The sequence below is a fragment of the Erinaceus europaeus genome, chromosome 23 (assembly GCF_950295315.1).
Source record: "Erinaceus europaeus chromosome 23, mEriEur2.1, whole genome shotgun sequence".
Lineage (NCBI taxonomy): Eukaryota > Metazoa > Chordata > Mammalia > Eulipotyphla > Erinaceidae > Erinaceus > Erinaceus europaeus.
In genome coordinates this window covers 12,819,612-12,838,650 of record NC_080184.1, presented here as the reverse complement: position 1 = coordinate 12,838,650, position 19,039 = coordinate 12,819,612, and the positions used below count along the sequence as shown (strand labels likewise).

The 19,039-nt window shown below is 59.3% G+C and overlaps 2 protein-coding genes across 2 annotated transcripts; one reads left to right on the top strand and one right to left on the bottom strand.

Annotated features, from left to right (window-relative positions):
• Positions 1 to 430: 430 nt before the first annotated feature.
• On the bottom strand, positions 431 to 6,364 carry STX10 (syntaxin 10). The gene is made up of 9 exons (XM_060182452.1): positions 6,296 to 6,364; positions 4,390 to 4,612; positions 4,084 to 4,227; positions 3,191 to 3,285; positions 3,043 to 3,105; positions 1,350 to 1,547; positions 982 to 1,079; positions 805 to 896; positions 431 to 714 (listed from the first exon to the last, which is right to left on the bottom strand). The coding sequence occupies exons 1-9, from the start codon at positions 6,362 to 6,364 to the stop codon at positions 638 to 640; spliced, it is 1,059 nt and encodes a 352-aa protein (XP_060038435.1). The 3' UTR covers positions 431 to 637.
• Positions 6,365 to 6,729: 365 nt separating this feature from the next.
• On the top strand, positions 6,730 to 8,771 carry IER2 (immediate early response 2). Its single transcript, XM_007532434.3, has one exon. The coding sequence runs from the start codon at positions 6,831 to 6,833 to the stop codon at positions 7,848 to 7,850; it is 1,020 nt and encodes a 339-aa protein (XP_007532496.3). The 5' UTR covers positions 6,730 to 6,830; the 3' UTR covers positions 7,851 to 8,771.
• Positions 8,772 to 19,039: the final 10,268 nt, after the last annotated feature.

Below are 19,039 nucleotides of genomic sequence, written 5' to 3'. Positions count from 1 at the left end.
TTTTTTTCCTGGTTTTATTTATTACTGGGTAGAGAGAGAAATTGAGAAGGGAGAAAGACACCTACAGCCCCGCTTCACTCACCAAGCTTCACCCCCCCCCCCCAGGGGAGAGGACCAGGGGTTTGAACTTGGATCCCCTCACGCTATAATGTGAATTCAAGGGGGGGGGTTATAAAGTTTTTGTTACAGAAGCAGAGAGGTGGGGAAGACAGACACCTGCAGACCTGCTTCACCGCCTGCGAAGCGACTCCCCTGCAGGTGGGGAGCCGGGGGCTCGAACCGGGATCCTTAGGCTGGTCCTTGCGCTTTGCGCCCTGTGAGCATAACCCGCTGTTGTCTCTCTGTCCTATCCAACAACGACATCAATAACAATAAAACAAGGGCAACAAAATGGAATAAATTAAAATAGGGTGGAGAGACAACACAGTGGTTCTTAACATTATTACTGTCTTTGGATAGAACAGAGAAATGGAGAGACAAGGTGAGAAAGACAGACACCTGCAGACCTGCTTTACCGCCTGGGAAGCAACTCCCCTGCAGCTGGGGAGCCGGGGTTCGAACCGGGATCTTTATGCCGGTCCTTGCGCTTTGTGCCACCTGCGCTTAACCCACTGCGGGCTGTGGGGGTGCGGGGCGGTCAGAGCGCGAACAGCAGGATGAGAACGAGCAGCAGCAGCCCGGAAAGGACAGCTATGGCACACCACTGGCGGCCATCTGGGGGGGGGGGGGTTAGGTCACAGGGACAGCAGCCCGCGGTCTCCCCCCTCCCTTTCCCAACGCCCTTGCAGGGAGGAGGGGGCGCACCGCTCGTCATGTGCATCACCTTGTCCATCCTCCACAGAACCCCATCCGGGACCGCGTGTGCTCCCAAGTCCTGGGCGAAGGCATCCAGCAGGCTGGGGGTGGGGGATGAGTTGAGGGGTTCTCGCCTCCCTGTGCCCCCCGACACACACCCTGCCCGGCCCAGGTTCCTGGCCTCACGTGCTCTGCTCGTCCAGCTCCTCGCCCACCCGGCTGGACATGGGCTTCAGGGTCCGGATGCTGCCGGACACCAGGTCCAGCTGCTCGTCTAGAATGAGCTGGGGTGGGGGGTGGGGAGACAGGGAGGCGTGTCTACGTCAAGGCCACGCCTCCACCCTCAGCTGGCCCAGGATAGGCTGTAGGGACAGGGTGGGGGGTGTGCCCAGATCTGGTCCCGCCCACTGTAGCTATAGGCTGGGAGGCTCTCGGGGGCGTGGTCACAACAGGTAGTGGCCCCGCCCACTACCCTCTGTTGGCCTGGGATTGGCTAAGAAGCGATGATGAGGCAGGTCTCCTTTTGGCCACGCCCCCTCCAGATTCTGAGTCGCTTGTGGGTTATGGGGGTGGGTCTTCAAGCACTCGGGCCCCGCCCCCAGCTGGTCCCCGATAGGTTGTGGGGCAGAGGCGTGTCCACAGGCCCCGCCCCCACCTGCTGCTCTTCCAAAAAGCAGTGCGTTGGCTGAGATGGCTCTGGCGTCCAGTAGGTCGCTGGGGGGCTTCTGGGCAGCCGGCGGCCCCACCAGTGGCTGGGGAGGGGGGCGCAGATGGCGACGAGGTTCAGGGAGAGGGCCCCCATGGCCAGCAGAGACCCTGGGAGGCTGGCGGGGTCCCCTGTGCACCCACCCACTCTTGCTCAGCCGATGGACCTCCAGACCCTCCTATGCTGGGCACCTGTGTGGGCCTCAGTTTACCCATCTGTAAAATGGGGAGCTAGTGTGTTGAACTTGGGTGCACGGGCTCCCCCAGGAGTGTCAGAGTGAAGCTCAAGGGCCACGCGGTGACACACCGGGTTAAGCGCTCACACTACAGTGCCCAAGGACCCGGGTTCGAGCCCCTGGTCCCCACTTGCAGGGGGGAAGCTTCATGAGCGGCGGAGCAGGGATGCAGGTGTCTCTGTTTATCTTCCCCTTCCTCAATTTCTCTTTCTATCCAGTAATTAATTAAAAAGGGATTGAGAGTGGATGCTCTGGTCCTCTCTCATAAGTAAATATATGAATGAATGAATAAATGAATGAATGAACGAATGAATAATTTAAGGGCTGAGGAGACAGCTTAATGTTTCTGCAAAATGTTTTTCATGCCTAAGGCTCCAAAGGTCCTAGGTTCAATCTCCAGCACCACCGGAAATCAGAGATGAGCTGGGTTCTGGTTAAAAGAAAAAGAAGGGGACCACCGGGCAGTAGCGCAGAGGGCTAAGTGCAGGTGGTGCAAAGCGCAAGGACCAGTGTAAGGATCCTGGTTCGAGCCCCCAGGCTCCCCACCTGCAGGGGAGTCGCTTCACAGGCGGTGAAGCAGGTCTGCAGGTGTCTGTCTCTCCCCCTCTCTGTCTTCCCTTCCTCTCTCCATTTCCTTCTGTCCTATCCAACAATGACAACAATAACAATAATTACTACAACAATAAAACAAGGGCAAGAAAAGGGAATATATATTTTTTAAATCAATAATAACAAAGATGAAATAAAATGGGGAGAGGGAGTCCAGCAAGATAGCTCACCTCTCTCTCACCTAGATGGCAAGCTACTTTGACACTCACAGGACTCACGTTCGAGCCCGGCCCCCACCACACTGGAGGAAGGGAGTTGAGGGGCTCTGTTGCCTCCCCCTCTCTCTAAGAATGCGGCAGGACCTGAAAGGTTCAAGCTTCTGGTCCCAGCCTCACCCAGCCCCGCAAGGACCAATTCTGGTTTCTCCCTCCCGTCAAAATCTTCATCCCATCTGAATTAAATCAAAGCTTTGGCTTGAAGAGAGAGAGAGACAGACAGACAGACAGAAAGAGCCCACAGCCCCGAAGCTTTCTCCAATGTAGTGGGAGCCGGGCTCGAACCCAGGTGGCCCACATGACAAACCAGTGTGCAGTCAGAGACAGCTCTTGCTGGCCCAAGACTGATGAGAGAGAGAGAGAAAGGGGACCAGAGAACCCTGCTCAGCTCTGGCCTTAAGGTGATGCCTAGGACTGAACCCCGAAACTCACTGTCACTCTCATCCCCAGGCTAAGGGGGCCCCCCAGGCCCCCTCACTTACCTCCCTGCTACTTCTCTCCAGCAAGGCCAGGGCTTCGGGGCATACCATCAGGTCCCTCATTTCCTGAGGGGGGTGGGGAGGACAGGGACATTCTCAGAGGGGAGCAGGCCTTCCAGCCCATCCCCCAGGACCCCCAGCACCCCCTCACCTGCACAGCTTCCCTCATGCACCTTACAAACACCTTCCTCTCCTGCAGGGACCCGGCTGGGAGCTTGAATCTGCTGGGGTTCGCCTCCACGATGCGTGGCCCCCCCCAATCCACAGTTAAGGCTGGAGGCAGACATGATACCCCACCACCACCCAAAAAAACTGCACCCCCTCCTCCACTGCCTCCAGCCCTGTGAGCTGCTGGGGGGAGCAGACTTCCCCAGGACTGGCTTTGTGGCTCCCAACAGCCCACCCCCACCCCCCCATGCCCTGGACACCCCTTTGCTCCCAACCCAACAGAGTTCTCTGTCCTCTTTCTCCCCCCCCCCAAGTGTCTGAGCCGGACCCCCTCCTCCCTCCAGGGACATCCTTGACTCCTAAAGCTCACACCTCCTATTTCTCTTTATTATTATTTAGTTTTTAAATGATCTTTACTTATTTGATAGAGACAGCCAGAAATCGAGGACTGGGGAGATAAGAGAGGGAGAGAGACAGAGAGACCCCTGCAGCCCTGCTTCACCACTCCTGAAGCTTTCCCTCTGCAGGTGGGGACCGGGGGCTTGAACCGGGGTCCTTGCCTATTGTAACATGTGCGCTCAACCACGTGTGACACCACCCGGCCCCCTTTTCTTTATTATGTTTAAGATTTATTCTTGACTGGACAGAAAGAGAGAAATCAAGAGGGGAGAGAGACAGAGAGACACCTGCTTCAATGCTTCGGGAACTTCCCCTCCTGCAGATAGACAGCAGCAGGGGCTTGAACCCGGGTCCTGGAGTCTGATGCTGTGTGTGCTTAAGCAGGTGCCCGCCCCCGACTCTCCTCCACGCCCCCCCTACCCTCGCTGCTCTCCATCCCCCCTGCTCCCCACGCACCCCGCCAGCTGGGCAGGATATCGATGGTCTCCTCCGCGTCCTCCAGGTCCCACTCGATGCAGCGCACACTGCTGCGCAGCTCGGACTCGGTCCAGTCCCGCTCGGCGCCCACGGCCGCCCCGTCGAGCAGCAGCTCGGCCCAGTGTTCACGCCTTCTGCACCTCGCTGCGGGCCGGGGCGCGGGAGGCGCGGCTGAGAACTCGGGGAACCCCCCTCCCACACCCCAGGACCAGCCCCCGCCCCGACCGCGCGCACCCAGACCCCCGGGCCAGCCCCCGAGCAAGCACCGGCTGGCCGGGCTCTCCCCTCTCGACGACTGTCACCCACCTCCGGACCACGAAGAAGGGATCTTCCAGGGACATGCTGTCCCCGTCCGCCCCGACGGCGGCGGGACCTCCCACCCGGCTCTCCGGCCCTGGCTGGGGGACTGGGGCGGGCGCCTCCCTGGCCCCGCCTGCGGGATGCGATCGCGCCACCAGAGAGAGCGGGACCTCCCGGTGCGCCCAGAGAGGCCGCAGAGTGAGTGCCACAGTATGGGCACTTCCGCCCCCTATGCGGCCATCTTGGTTGTGGGCAAAGGCGTCTTCCGGGCTCCATAAGCCCCACCCTTTGGTGATGTCATGGACCCCGCCCCCTCCTTCCAGGGCCAGGCCCCCTGCCCAGCCCCACCCCCTGAGGCTGTGCCCCCCACCCCCTCCAGTTCAGTCTGGAGCCGGGTGGGGGATCCGAGCCTGCCAGTCTCCAGGTCAGAGCCCCTTAGGGGCGCCTGGTGTGTGCCCTGCCTCAGTTTCCCTCCTGTGCCAAGGAGACACGGACACTCTGCTTGCTGTCAGGGACCAGGGGCGAGAAGGGGGTTCACTGCTTGCCCCCCGAGAGGCTTCTGTAACTACTGAGTCCCCGAGCGTGCACCCCACATCCCGCCTCGGGCAGTCCGGGGCGGGTCAGGCTTGGGGGAGGGGTGCTAAGCTCTTTTTTTTTTTTTTCCTCCTTTGGTGCAGGGGCGCCTGAAGGTCACCGCCTGGGGACCTGATGGGGGGGGGAGGAGGAGGGATTCCCCCAGAAATACTTCTATACTTGGGAGCGAGCTTGGGGGGATCCCGGCGGGTGGAGGGTCCGTGGGTGTCAGGGTCTCCTGGGCTGCAGGGGAGGGGTGTCGTGGAGAAGGGGGGTCTCGGGAATGGATGGGTGGGGGATAGAACTGAGACAGCTGTGGGGGGTCATTTAGGAGACCATCGAGCCCGCCCCCGCCGCCCATTGCACTTGCTTTGTGGGCGTCCGGGTCTCCCGGAGGGGTGCAGGGGAAGCTGAAAGGAGGGGGGGGCTGTGTGTGTTCGTAATGGGGACAGGACAGTGAGATCCGGTGAGGAAGGCGAGACAGGGAGGCAGGAAGGCCACCCAGCCTGTGTCGCCCCTCCCCGTCGTCGGGGCGGAGCTGGGGGGGCTTCCCGGAGGAGGAGGAGGAGGAGGAGCGGGGGTGGGGTGGGGGTCACGCTTCCCCGCGCGGAAACCATCCCCGCCCCACCCACCCCCGCCAGCCCCCGGCAGGACGTCTGTCCGGATGTCTGGAGCTCCCAGCCCCGGCAGAGGAAGAAGGGAGGGAGGGGACAGACAGAAAGGTGCCACGAGTCCCCGCCCCCCCGGAAGTGGACCCACCTGCCGGGCCAGGAGATCCCGGCCCCCTCCAGCCCTTATATGGGCATCCGGAAGTGGCCTGCGCGTCGAGTGACGTCAGCGCTTCCAAATTTAGGTCTGGAAGTCTGGTCTGCGGGTGGCGGGAAGGCTGGGCGCCCAAGGGGGCTGGGGGTGGGGGTGCGGGGCACCAGATGCAGAAAATAAAGCCTCCCAGACCCGAGCCTTGACATTTTCTTTCTTTCTTTTTTTTTTTGCAACTGTGTGTGTGTGTGTGTGTGTGTGTGTGTGTGTTTTCTGTCCTCCGGTGTCACTGTGCTCGGGGTTTTGCTCCCCGCGGGGCCGAGCGTGTCTCCCGGACCCATCTGCTCCGCCTCCGCTACCCGCCATCTCTCCCCGCAATTCCTAGGGGCCCGGAGGCGGCGAGGCCCTAGGAATTTTTTTCTTTCTTTCTTTTTTTTTTTTTTTTGCTTGGGGGGGCTGCATGAGAAGGTGGCGGCCACGTGTTTGCCCAGCCCGTGGGTGCAAGAGGGGGGCCCGCAGGGCCTGGAAATGGCGGGGGGGGGGTTTGCTGGAAATGGCAACCCAGACAGGCCTGGGGCACCTTGGCGTGGGTGTCAGCGCTGCGCACCCCACCACCCCTTGGGGGGGGAGTGACAGACGTGCGAGCCATTGCACAATGTGTGGGGGGGGGGGCGCGGCCGAGACCCTCTGCCTTGCCCCCCCCACACACACACACACTCCAGAAAGCCACATGGAACAGCCCCCCAACAACGCCTGGTAAGTTCTTAGTAGGTGTCAGGTCCTTGAAAAATCAGAAGAAAAAAAAATGTCCGATGCCTCGCACATGCTGGGAACTGTCCCCACCCACCAGAGGGTGACACCCCTCCCCTCCAAGTTAAGGATGACAGCCCACCTCCCACCCGCCAGAGAGAGCCAACGGGTTTTTTTCCCAAGGCAACGACATGGGTGGGCGCCGAGCCTAGTTTATAAGCGGGCGGGGGGTGCGGGGGGCCGGGTAGGGAGCACCCCGGGATCAGAGACCCACGCCACACCGGGGGCTTCCTGCAAGTTCGGCCAAAGTGTCCGCTGTCGCTTTAAGGCGGCCCCCTGTGGCCTGGCCCGGGCGGGGAGCCGGGATGCGGTGCTCCGATTGGGCGGGGCGTCTCGGTGACGTCACCCGGGGTACAAAAGGGCTCCGGGCAGCGGGCGCCGGGGCAGAGCGGCCCAACCTCGTGTCGGCGTGCGTGGGTGCGCGCATGCGCGGAGAGCCCGCGCCCAAGGAGGAGAGAAGGGAGAAGGGGGGAGCCCGCCCTCGCAGCCGTCCGCGGTGCACCTGCACCCCGATCGCCCTCCCCGCCCTCGCGGCTTTGGTGCCGTCCAGCCTCGGGCGGGTCCCGGCCGGCCTCCGAGCAGCCAGCATGGAGGTGCAGAAGGAGGCGCAGCGTATCATGACCCTGTCGGTGTGGAAGATGTACCACTCCCGCATGCAGCGCGGGGGCCTGCGGCTGCACCGGAGCCTCCAGCTGTCGCTGGTCATGCGCAGCGCCCGGGAGCTCTACCTGTCGGCCAAGCTGGACCCGCACGATCCCTGCCCGCCGCCCCCCGCCCCCGCCCGCTGCCTGGACCCCCGCCTGCACCCACCGAGGCCCAGCGAGACCACCGAAGGGGCGCCCCCCGACGGCGAGCCGCCCTGCCCGGAGCCCATGGAGACGCAGGAAGTGGCCCCGAGGACCCGAGACACCCCGGACGACACCCCGGCACCTCCAGCCCGCCCGCCCTCCCGGGAAGCCCCTCGGGGCCCAGCGGCGGCCAGGGTCAACCGCAAGCGGCGCAGCAGCTGTAGCCTGAGCGAAGGGGCTGAAGCCGGACTGGTCCCCAGCAAGAAAGCCAGGCTGGACGGGGAGGACGAGGCCGGGGCGGAGAGGCAGCCGGCCGCGGGGGGGCCGTGCGCGGAGACCCCCGGCCGCACGCAGCCGCAGGGCGCCTTCCCCAATCTGGCGCGCGTGCTGCAGCGCCGCTTCTCCGGACTCCTGGGCCGCAGCCCGGCCGCCCCCCCGACGGCGCCCCCGCCGCCCCCCGGCTGCGAGGCCTCGCCGGCCTGCCGGCCCGCCGACAGCATGGTCAACGTGCTCGTGCGGGCCGTGGTGGCTTTCTGAGGGGGGGGGACGATCTCCGCCCACCCCCCGCGACCCCCGATGGCAGCGGGGTCCCAACCGTCGAGCCGAGAGCGCACAGCCTGTGGGGCAGAGGCCCCCCTCGCCCGCCCCTTCTCGGGGGCGATAGTGGGGGAGGAGAGGAGCCTCCGCACACGCACACACCCCCCCCCCACGGGGCCGCCGAGAGGCCCGGAGGCCGAGGAGAGAGAGAAAGAAAAAGAAGAGAGAGACGTGGGGAAGGGGGGGGGGACTCTGCCCGCCCGCCCCGTCGGGGGGAGCACAGAAGTGGGAAACTTCCCACACGCACCTCCTTGGGGGAGACTTGGAGGGGGGGGGTCCTCAGGGTCGGACTTAAACCAGCCACCCCCACCCTTGGGTGACACGGTCGTGCGAGCGGCCAGCCTTGCGTCATGGGGCAGATGGGCCGCGCTTCCCGTCGGGGCCGCGTGGGTGCGGGGCCGGCCTGAGTCACCCGCGGTCCGCGCCCCCGCCTGCGGGCCGGGCTTAGGGGTGGGGTGGCTCGGGTGCGAATTCAGGGTATTTCTGATGATTTTTTTTTTTTTTGTAATCTGCTGCCGAGAGGCAGGAACCGGATTCTCTTTCCAAGAGATGTCCTGTGGTTCCCCCCCACCCTAAGGGAAAAAAAAAATTCTGGAGGGGGGGAGGCCTTAGAAAGCTGGGTTGCGACCAGTTTTTTTTTTTATTTTAAGGGGGGGATTTGTCTGGAAAGGGGTTTGTTGTATGGGACACGGGTGGTGAATTTGTGTGTAAATCTTACCAGTCTGGCATTTATTATATATATATCCGTGTGTGTGTATAATGTGTATGTGTGTCTTGTCTGTTCGAGATGCCAGATGGGACCAAAAAAATCAAATAAAAACCGTGTTTGGAATAAAATAAAAACCCTGTCTGGAACCCCAAGTCTGCGGCCTGTCTGCTGTGCTTCCCGGGCGGGGAGGGATCTGGCGCCGGAGTTGTCGGCGGGAGGCGGGCGGGAGGGCGGGGGGGTCGGGGCCCCGGAACCGGTCAGACCGGCCCCCACGTGGGCCGAGAGGCTGGGCCTCCCTGGCCGCCCCCCCTTCCAGGCACGTGGGGGTTAAACCCCAACTTCCGCTCAGCCGCGGGGGCGGAGATCAGCGTGACAAAGGGGTGGGGGCTGCCCCGAGGTGCTAAGTGGAGTTGGGGGAGGGTCCCACACACACCCTTAGTTCAGTTCATTTGGGTGAGGGAGGGGGGGTTTAGGCCCCCGTGTTGGATTCTGCAGGAATTGGGGAGGGGGCTGAATTGTGTGTAGTTTTTTTTGGGGGGTTCCCTGTTGCAATTTCGGGGTGGGCCGTAAAGGAATGGGCTCCCTGGAAGCTGACCTGGGACGTAGTCCTCCCACCCCCCCCCAGAGGAGACACTCACACCCCACCCCCCCAACACAATTGGCTTTAGTCCCGTGCCGGCGGGGCGGGGCGGGGGCGGGGGCGGGGGCGGGAGGACAAAGGAGTAGCAGGTGCGCCTGGGGGGCTGGGGGTGGGGAGGCACCCAGGGGAGCACCCGAGGCCGCAGGCGCCCGACCCCTGCCTGGGGGGAGGGGAGGAACTGCCCCCAAGGCTTGGAGGGGGCGGGGGGGGGTGGAGGGCTGACCTCTGGACCCCAGAGAGTAGGGAGAGGACAGACCGATAGTCAGGCGGGAGGGGGGACTCCGCGGAAGGAGGAGGGAGGGGAGGCCCCGCCCCAATGGGTAGGACGGGGAGGCCCCGCCCCCCATGGCTGGGATGAGGGGGACACGCCCCCAATGGCTGGGATGGGAAGGCCACGCCCCCAATGGCTGGATGGGGAGGCCACGCCCCCAGTGGCTGGGTTGGGAGGCCACGCCCCCAATGGCTGGATGGGGAGGCCACGCCCCCAGTGGCTGGGTTGGGAGGCCACGCCCCCAATGGCTGGGAGTGGGGTTGTGACCCCAGGGGAGGCCCCGCCCTCGACGGCTGGCCCCGCGGGTGGGGTGGGGGTAGGGAGGAGCGCGCCGCCCCGCCTCCTCTCCTGCCTTTGTTCCCAACAAGCCACCAGCCCCCCCCCCCCCCCCCCGACACTTTCCACCTTTGGGGGGGAGGGGAGGCCTTGCAGAACCTCATCTGGCTCCCATCACATGGAAACCTGGGTGGGGGGGCCTAGAACCCCACCCCCAGCCGGAAAGCCCCAGCCTGGGCGTATGTGGGGGCCCCCCCCTCCCGGAAGGGCGTCTGGTCTCTGGAAGCCACCGGGCCCTTCCTGCCCCTGCGGGAACCCGAGGCCTCCGCCCCCTGCCTGGGGGGCCTGGGGGGTTTCCAGAGGTGCTCATGGGGGGAAGCTGGGGGTGACATCCCCACCCCCAGACTCCTGGGGGACTGTCACTTTCAGGTAGAAAGATCCAAGGGGACTGGCAGATAGAGACAGCTCGGCCAGGCAGAGCGCAGGACTTGCAGGCCACAGGCTCTGAGTTCGAGCCCAGTGATGCAGGGACTTGGGCGGTGCTGACTGTCTTCTCTCATGAAACAAAAAAGTGGTGTTTCAAAATCTGGGTCTACAAAAACAAAACAAAACTTGCCTGCCTGAGACTTTGAGGTTCCTTGGTTCAATCCCCAGCGCCTCCATCAGCACCCCCTACCCCACCCCAAAGGCTCAGAGGCCTGAGCAGGACAGAACAGAAGGGGGGAGGTAGCCCCTGAGACGAGGCAGGGAGACCTGGGGGCGGGGGTGGGGGGAGCACCCAGGTTCCAGCCCCAGTTCCCCACGCTGTGCCTCGTGGGTGAGAGCGTCTTGCCCTCTCTGGTCTTCACTTCGGTTGCACTGGTTATAAATGCAGGCCGTCCACACACGTGTATTTTAAAAGGCATCGTATTTTCATGAGAGAAAAAGAGAGAGACCGAGAGAAGCACAGGACCCGTGAAGCTTCCCCCATGCAGGTGGCTTCTGGGGGCTTCAACAGTGGTGACAGGTGCATTTTACCGATTTTTACATTATCATTCTTGTTGTTGTTGTTTATTTGTTAATGTTATCAGGACTTCACTGCTCTGGGCTGACTTTTCCTGATAGAAAGAGATAGAGGAGGAGAGGGACATACCACAGTCATGAAGAAGCTTCCTCCGCTGCAGTGATGGCCCGGCCCAGGTGCAAGTGACCTATTTCACAGGCCCAAGGTCAATCTTTTGAAAAAGCCACCCCACCCCACCCCACCCTACCCTGCAGAGGTTCATCCCATAATAAGGCAAATAGGGGATCTCTCTCTCTCACACACAGCTGGCCTGTTCTCCCCAGAGGCAGGGGAAGGGGGACCAGGCCCCCTACTCCCAGCCTCCTAACTAGTTCTTTCTGGATTCCCAGAAACTGGGTGTGAGCCCACCCACCCCACCCCCCACACAGTCCTCCTTGGTTCTGATTTAGGGGAGCAGCCCCCCCCAAAAAGGAATCTGGGCAGGTTGGAGATAAGAGACAAAAAGCCCCCCTCCTCCCCATCCTTAAGCAGAATCTGAGTCCAGGAGGACCAGGCCCCCCCACCTCTGTGCTCAGGGAACCCCCACATCTGTGCCCAGACCCCAACACTGGAGACTCCTTCCTTCCCCAAGTCTCAGCCTGAGGGGTGACCCCCCTCCTATGTCCAGGGAGGCACATGTCCCCCTAGTATTATGTCCAGGAGCCTCGAGTTACCCCCCCCAACACTCTTTCTTCCTGGACAGCTGGGGGGGGGTGTCTCCTGGGGTCTTACTCCTCACCCCCACCCCCAGGCTGGCACCAGCTCCAGCGCTGCCACCACGCCACATCTGGCTGCCAGCTGCTGCCTCTCACTGTCGACCCCCTCCCTGATGGGGGGGGATGTCTCCCCAGCCTGCAGATGGGCTCTGCACCTCCCCCCACCCCACAAGCCTCAATCCAGCTCGGTGGGGCCCCCCTACCCCCCACCCCCCCACAGAGAAAGCCCACATCTAGGAGCTGTGTGTGTTGGGGGGGGGTCTGAGCCCCCCCCATGGGAGGACCGCTGGTGGAGGGAGGGCTCCCGCCAGGCAGAGATGAAAGTCTTTCTGGATTCCAGATGGGGCTGATGTGGAGGGGTAGCCCCCCTTCATTTCTCATTTCCCAGGGGTGGGTGGGCTAGACCGACCCCCCTTCCTCAGACCCCCCCACCCCCCACCACACACACACAGCTGTGTCCCAGGCCTCACACAGCTTCCTGGCCTCTGCTCGCCCTAGGGGGGTTCCCCCCCGAGGGTCTTCCAGGACTGGGGGGGGGCTGGGGGGCTGGGGGAGGGGCGGACAGGCTGGAACAATGAGGCATCTGTGGTCGGGTACTTCCTGTTAACCCTCTCCTCTCTCTCTCTCTCTCTTCCTCTCCTTTCTGCTCTCTCTTCCTCTCTTCTCTTTCCTCTCTCTGTCTCTCTCTCCTTCTCCTCTTTTCTTCTCTCTCTCCACAGCTGTGGAGAGCTCCTGCCTCCCCCCCCCCCACTCCAAGAAAATGTGTGTGTGAGAGCACGTAAGTGGCTTTCCCCACCAGGGGACCCCAGGAGTCTGTTTTTCTTCCCCTCTGATTTTTTTAAGGGGCAAGCCACTGGGGAACCCCCCAATTCCCGCCCCCCCTCCCCGCGTGCTGGCTTAGCTCTGGAGAAACGGGAGGTGCCATCATCTCTAGGGGTGGGAGAACCGACCGGGACCCCACGCAACCCAGCAGTGTGTTGGAGGGAGGCTATGTCTCCTGGGGTGAGCCAGCTGCACCCCCCAAATCCAGCCACAGCTGCTAGGAACACGGCCTTAGCTCTTCTGCTAAGAGGCTCCCTGGGGTGGCTGATGGGGGGGGGTGGGAGACAGTCCTGGGGACCCGGCTGGGGGCATCTTGGAGAGGCTTCCCTGGAAAGAGGCAAAGAGCCTGTGAGCTGAGCGCCCCAATCTCAGCCCACCCCACCCCCCAGCTTCCAGCCCTGGGCCAGCTCTGAGGGCAGGAAGGCGGGATGTGTGGGGGTGTCAGATCTGGGGGTGCAGGGCAGCTGGGAAGGTACCTTTGCACCTTCCGCCTCTGGAGGGGGAGGGTGACAGTCTTAGAAACTCCCTGATAAGGATGGGCAGCCTGGCAGCTGGTGGGTCTCCCTCCTGGCAGCCCCCTCATCCATCCATCTGTCCATCCTCACCACCACTGGTCTGCCTTGATTTTGAGCTTCCACATCTGTTAACCACCCCCCTCCCGCACACACCAGATTATCTGGCCCCTATGGGGTGTTTTTTTTTTTTTTGGGGGGGAGCAGGTCAGTTCTGCCTCTGGGACCTTCTGGGAGCTGGACCTCGGCGGCAGGAGGCTCCCCAAATCTGCCCTCTGGGCCCCCCACTGTCTCTTGTCCCACCTGCCCCTTGTCTGTGCCCTGCAGGAGCCTGGCTTCCTGTCATGACTCAGTCTGGGACCTGGGGTGCGGCTGGGACTATGCTCTCCCCACCCCACCCCCGTTTCCCTCCCCTCCCCATCTGTCTTTGGGGAGCCCCAGAGCCTGTAGAGCTGCCTCCCCTCTCTCCCCAGAGGACCCCTTTCCTCAGACACCAAGTCCTCAGGGACCGAGGAGGCTGCCTGCATAAACAAGAGCTGGGGGTTCTCTGGGGTGCAGCTCTCAGGCTGGGGATCTGGGGGGACGGGACACTGCAGGATGGGCTTTCCTGTCCCCCCCACTGGCCCCGTGGTGACCTCACTGCAACCCCGCCCGTCCCTGCCTGTCTCTCTCGTCCGTCCTCCCCCTCCCTCCTCTCCCTGGACTCAAGGGGGACACACAACACAGACCAGATGGACACACAGCCACCACTGTAAGAGAGAGACAAGACCAAGACGCTACAGCTCCCCCACCCCAAGCCCTGAACCTGCTCCCTGGGGGGGAGGGAGGGCTCGAACCCGGGTTTGACAATGAGTAACACAACACAACACGTCCCCTCTGCCAGGGGGAGCCACCCACCCCGCCGGTCCCTGGTTTTATTATGATTTTGATTTTATTATGAATGTTCATGTTCTCAGATGGTGAAGTTTTTCACCTAGACATGCTTTGCTGTGTGGGGGGCCTGGAGCCCGGCTGCCACCACATTGACGGAAGCTCGGGACTGTGGTCTCTCCAGTTCTGTCTTGTTTTTATTTAATTTAATTTAATTTAATTTATTAATTAATTCCCCCCCTACATCTGCTGACCTCTGGCTGCTGGTGGTGCTGGGGCTTGAACCTGGGACCTCAGAGCCTCAGGCAGGAGAGTCTCTTTGCAGAACCACTGTGCTATCTCCCTCCACTCTTTTAATATTCTATTTATTATTATTTATTATTATTATTTCTACCAGAGAACCATTCAGCTATGGCTTATGGTGGTGCAGGGGGATTGAACCTGGGACTTTGGAACCTCAGCCAGGAGAGTCTCTTAGCAGAACCATTATGCTATCTAACTTCCGTCCAATTTTTTTTCTAGTATCTTTTATTTATTTGTTGGTTAGAGACTGTCAGAAATTGAGAGGAAGGGGGTGATAGAGAGACAGAGAGACACCTGCAGCCCTGCTTCACCACTTGCGAACCTTTCCCCCTGCAGGTGAGGACAGGGACTTGAACCTAGGTCCTTGTGCACTGTAACCAGGTGTGCCACCACCTGATTACCCGATCCCTTTTTTTTTTTTTCCCTCCAGGGTTATCACTGGGGCTCTGTGCCTGCCCTACAAATCCATTTATTGCTGTTGTTATTATTGTTGTTGTTATTGATGTCATTGTTGTTGTTGGATAGGACAGAGAGACATGGAGAGAGGAGGGGAAGACACAGAGGGGGAGAGAAAGACAGACACCTGCAGACCTGCTTCACCGCCTGTGAAGCGACTCCCCTGCAGGTGGGAGTTCAAGCAGGGGGCTTGAACCAGGATCCTTATGCCGGTCCTTGTGCTTTGCACCACGTGCGCTTAACCCGATGCGCTACCGCCTGGCCCCCAGTCCCTATTTTTACTGAAGGGTACAGAGAGAAAGTGGGAAGAAAGTAGGGAGAGAGAGAGAGAGAGAGAGAGAGAGGAAGCACTCAGAGCCCTGCTCAGCTCTGGCTGCTGGTGGTACTGGGGATTGAACCTGGGACCTTAGAGCCTCAGGCAGGAAAATCTTTTGTAGAACCAGCCTGCTGCTTCTCCAGTCTCTCTTTCTTTTTTTTTTTTTTTTTAAAAAGCCTTTGTCATTTACTATGTAAATTTCTTTTTTTTTTTTTTTTTTTTATTAATTAACAAAACCATAGGGTAGGAGGGGTACAACTCCACACAATTCCCACCGCCCAATCTCCATATCCCACCCCCTCCCCCGATAGCTTTCCCATTCTCTATCCCTCTGGGAGCATGGACCCAGGGTCATTGAGGGTTGCAGAAGGTAGAAGGTCTGGCTTCTGTAATTGCTTCCTCGCTGAACATGGGCGTTGACTGGTCGGTCCACACTCCCAGTCTGCCTCTCTCTTTCCCTAGTAGGATGGGTCTCTGGGGAAGCTGAGCTCCAGGACACATTGGTGGTGTCTTCAATCCAGGGAAGTCTGGCTGGCATCCTGATGACACCTGGAACCTGGTGACTGAAAAGAGAGTTAGCATACAAAGCCAAACAAATTGTTGAGCAATCATGGACCCAAAGCTTGGAAAAGTGGAGAGGAAGTATTAGGGAGGTACTCACTGCAAACTCTAGTATACTTCTGCTTTCTTACTTTGGTGCCATACTCCAAACTCAGTCAATTTCTGCTTTGCGTTTCTACTTCTTCTTCCTTTTTTTGTTTTTTTTACATGCATAACATTCCCCAGATTCCCATTTAGCAATACAACCCCCACTATTTCATTCGTCATTTTTCATGGACCTGTATTCTCCCCACCCACCCACCCACCCCAGAGTCTTTTACTTTGGTGTAATACTCCAATTCCATTTTAGGTTCGACTTGTGTTTTCTTTTCTAATCTTGTTTTTCAACTACGGCCTGAGAGTGAGATCATCCCATATTCATCCTTCTGTTTCTGACTTATTTCACTCAACATGATTTTTTCAAGGTCCATCCAAGATCGGCTGAAAACGGTGAAGTCACCATTTTTTACAGCTGAGTAGTATTCCATTGTGTATCTAGACCACAACTTGCTCAGCCACTCATCTGTTGTTGGACACCTGGGTTGCTTCCAGGTTTTGGCTATTACAAATTGTGCTGCCAAGAACATATGTGTACACAGATCTTTTTGGATGGGTGTGTTGGGTTCCTTAGGATCTATCCCCAGGAGGGGAATTGCAGGGTCATAGGGTAGGTCCATTTCTAGCCTTCTGAGAGTTCTCCCCAGTCTCTCTTTCTAACTGAAAGACTCAGCCCAGGACACCCAGTGAGGCACTCTCTCTGTCTCTGTCTCTTTCTGTCTCTCTCTCTCTGGGGCGAGTTGTGGTGAGTCTGGGGCGGAGGCACCTGGCTGAGGTGACTGACTGGGCAGAGCCCCCAGCCTGCAGGGAGGGTTGTGGCCTTTGTCCTGGCAGCTGGAATGACCCGTCCCCCCTTTCCTTCCTGGTTCCCAGGGGTTGGGCGGCAGTGGCCCCAAAACCCAGCCGCCTGGACCTCGGGGTGGGGTGGGGCCCACTGACTGCAGCCTGGAATGTGGGGGCTCCCCGCCCAGCCCTGGCTGCCCAGGGGGTGACTCAGAGCTGGGGCCTCGGCCCAGCGGCCCAGCCGGGGAGCAGGGTGCTGCCTGGGGCTGCGAGGCACCAGCACCCTGGCCCCCCAGGTCGGGGCTCAGACGCCAGCAGAACCCTCTCTTCCTCCTCTCTCTCTCTCTCTCTCCCTCTCTCTCCCTGTCTGGAGGGAGGGGAAGGTGGGGACGGAATGGGGTTTCTTTTTCTCTGGGGCCAGGCCAGAGGAAATGAATGAGGGCCTTGGACTATGTCTGCCTGTGGCGTGTGTGTGTGTGTGTGTGTGTGTGTGTGTGTGTAATCTCTGTTTTTCCCCTTACAGATAGAATTTCCAGGACCAAAAAAATAGTTCACTGGGACAGTGAGAGAGATAAAGAGATGGAGAGGGGGAGTCCAGGGGTGGCGCAGCGGGTTAAGCGCACGTGGCGCAAAGCGCAGGGACCGGCGTCAGGATCCCGGTTCGAGCCACCGGCTCCCCACCTGCAGGGGAGTCGCTTCCCACGCGGTGAAGCAGGTCTGCAGGTGTCTGTCTTTCTCTCCCCCCTCTCTGTCTTCCCCTGCTCTCTCCCTTTCTCTCTGTCCTATCAAAACAATGATGGCAACAACAACAAGAAGAACTACAACAACAAGAAAGGGCAACAAAAGGGAATATATATATACACACACACACATACATTAAAAAGAGAGAGAGCTAGAGCCCACAGCCCTGCTCAGCTCTGGCTGCTGGCGGTGCTGGGGATTGAACCTTGGACCTCAGAGCCTCAGGAGCATGTCTTTGCAGAACCATAATGCTGTTTCTTGGGCCCACTCACTTGTCATTCATTCATTCATTTTTTTTGTCTATTTCTTACTGGATAGAGACAGAGAGAAATTGAGAGGGGAGGGGGAGATAAAGAGGGAGAGAGACCCCTGTAGTCCTGCTTCACCACTTGTGAAGCTTTCCCCCTGTAGGTGGGGACCAGGGGCTTCAAGCCGGGTCCTTGCGCCGCACTGTGATGTGTGTATTCACCCAGGTGTGCTACCACCTGGCTCCCTCTTTTTTTTAATATTTATGTATTTATTCACTTTTGTTGCCCTTGTTGTTTTATCGTTGTAGTTATTGATGTCATTGTTGGACAGGACAGAGAGACATGGAGAGAGGAGGGGAAGACAGAGAGGGGGAGAGAAAGACAGACACCTGCAGACCTGCTTCACTGCCTGGGAAGCGACTCCCCTGCAGGTGGGGAGCCGGGGGCTCGAAATGGGATTTTTGGATCTTTACGCTTTGTGCCAGGCCAGGTGCGCTTAATCCGCTGCGCTACCGCCCGACTCCCCTCTATCTAGAAGAAAATTGTGAGGAACAGGTCAGTGTCACGGTGAGTTAAGTGCACGTGGTGTGAAGCACAAGGATTATAACAACAATAAAAGTAGCCACAGCAAGGATAAGACAACAAGGGCAACAAAAGGGGGGGGGGGAGTCTCCAGGAGCAGTGGATTCTGAGCCCTAGCAATAATCCTGAAGGCAAAAAAGGAAAGGAAAGAAAAGAAAAGAAAAAAATTGTAAGGGCTGGGGAGACAGCACAGTAGTTCTGCAAAAAGCCTCTCCTGCCTGAGGCTCTGAGGGCCCAGGTTCAATCCCCAGCTCCATCATCAGCCAGAGCTCAGTAGAACTCTGACTCCTAGCTTCAGGGCCAAGTAGGTCCAAGCAGGATGGACCCACCATGCACCTTGGTCTGTGCTCCTCCCATCCAAAAAAGGCAAGGAGAGAACGAGGGGAAAGTCCAGCCAGGAACTCTGGCAAGTCGAGGATCAGGGTGGTTTGAGCTGCGGAGTCCAGAGAAGTTAAGAAGGTTCTTGAGGTGACCCAGCTGGAAAGGGGAGGAGGGGCGTGCAGGGTCTTCTGACAGCCAGTCCCAGCTGCAGGCTGTGGGTACTGGGACACCCGCCCTAACTCATGGGGTGCCTGAGAGACTGGCCTTTTAAAAAGATTTAAAATATATCCTTTTCTAAATTTATTTATCTATTTATTAATTTATTCCCTTTTGTTGCCCTTGTTTTATTGTTGGAGTTATTGTTGTTGATGTCGTCATTGTTGGATAGGACAGAGAGAAATGGAGAGAGAAGGGGAAGACAGAGAGGGGGAGAGAAAGACAGACACCTGCAGACCTGCTTCACCACCTGTGATGTGACTCCCCTGCAGGTGGGGAGCCGGGGCCTCAAACTGGGATCCTTACGCCGGTCCTTGGGCTTTGCACCATGTGCGCTTAACCTGCTGCGCTACCGCCCGACTCCCCTATTTTTTCTTTTTTAAAATTTTTTTTTGTGATTTCATATTGATTTGCAAAATGATGAGATCACAGGGGCACAATCCCACGCTGTTCCCAGTTCCCTCCATTGGAAACTGCAGTGGTTCTCCCAAGGTCACAGATAGAGAGGTTGACTATAATTTCTACAACTCTCTAGATTTGCATTTATTCGCCCATTTCTCTTCCTGCGCTCCTGCCTTCTCTCTTTTTCTAAGTCACACCTCCACCTACGACTCCTTCTGAGTGTCCTTCCTTTTTTTTTTTTTTTTT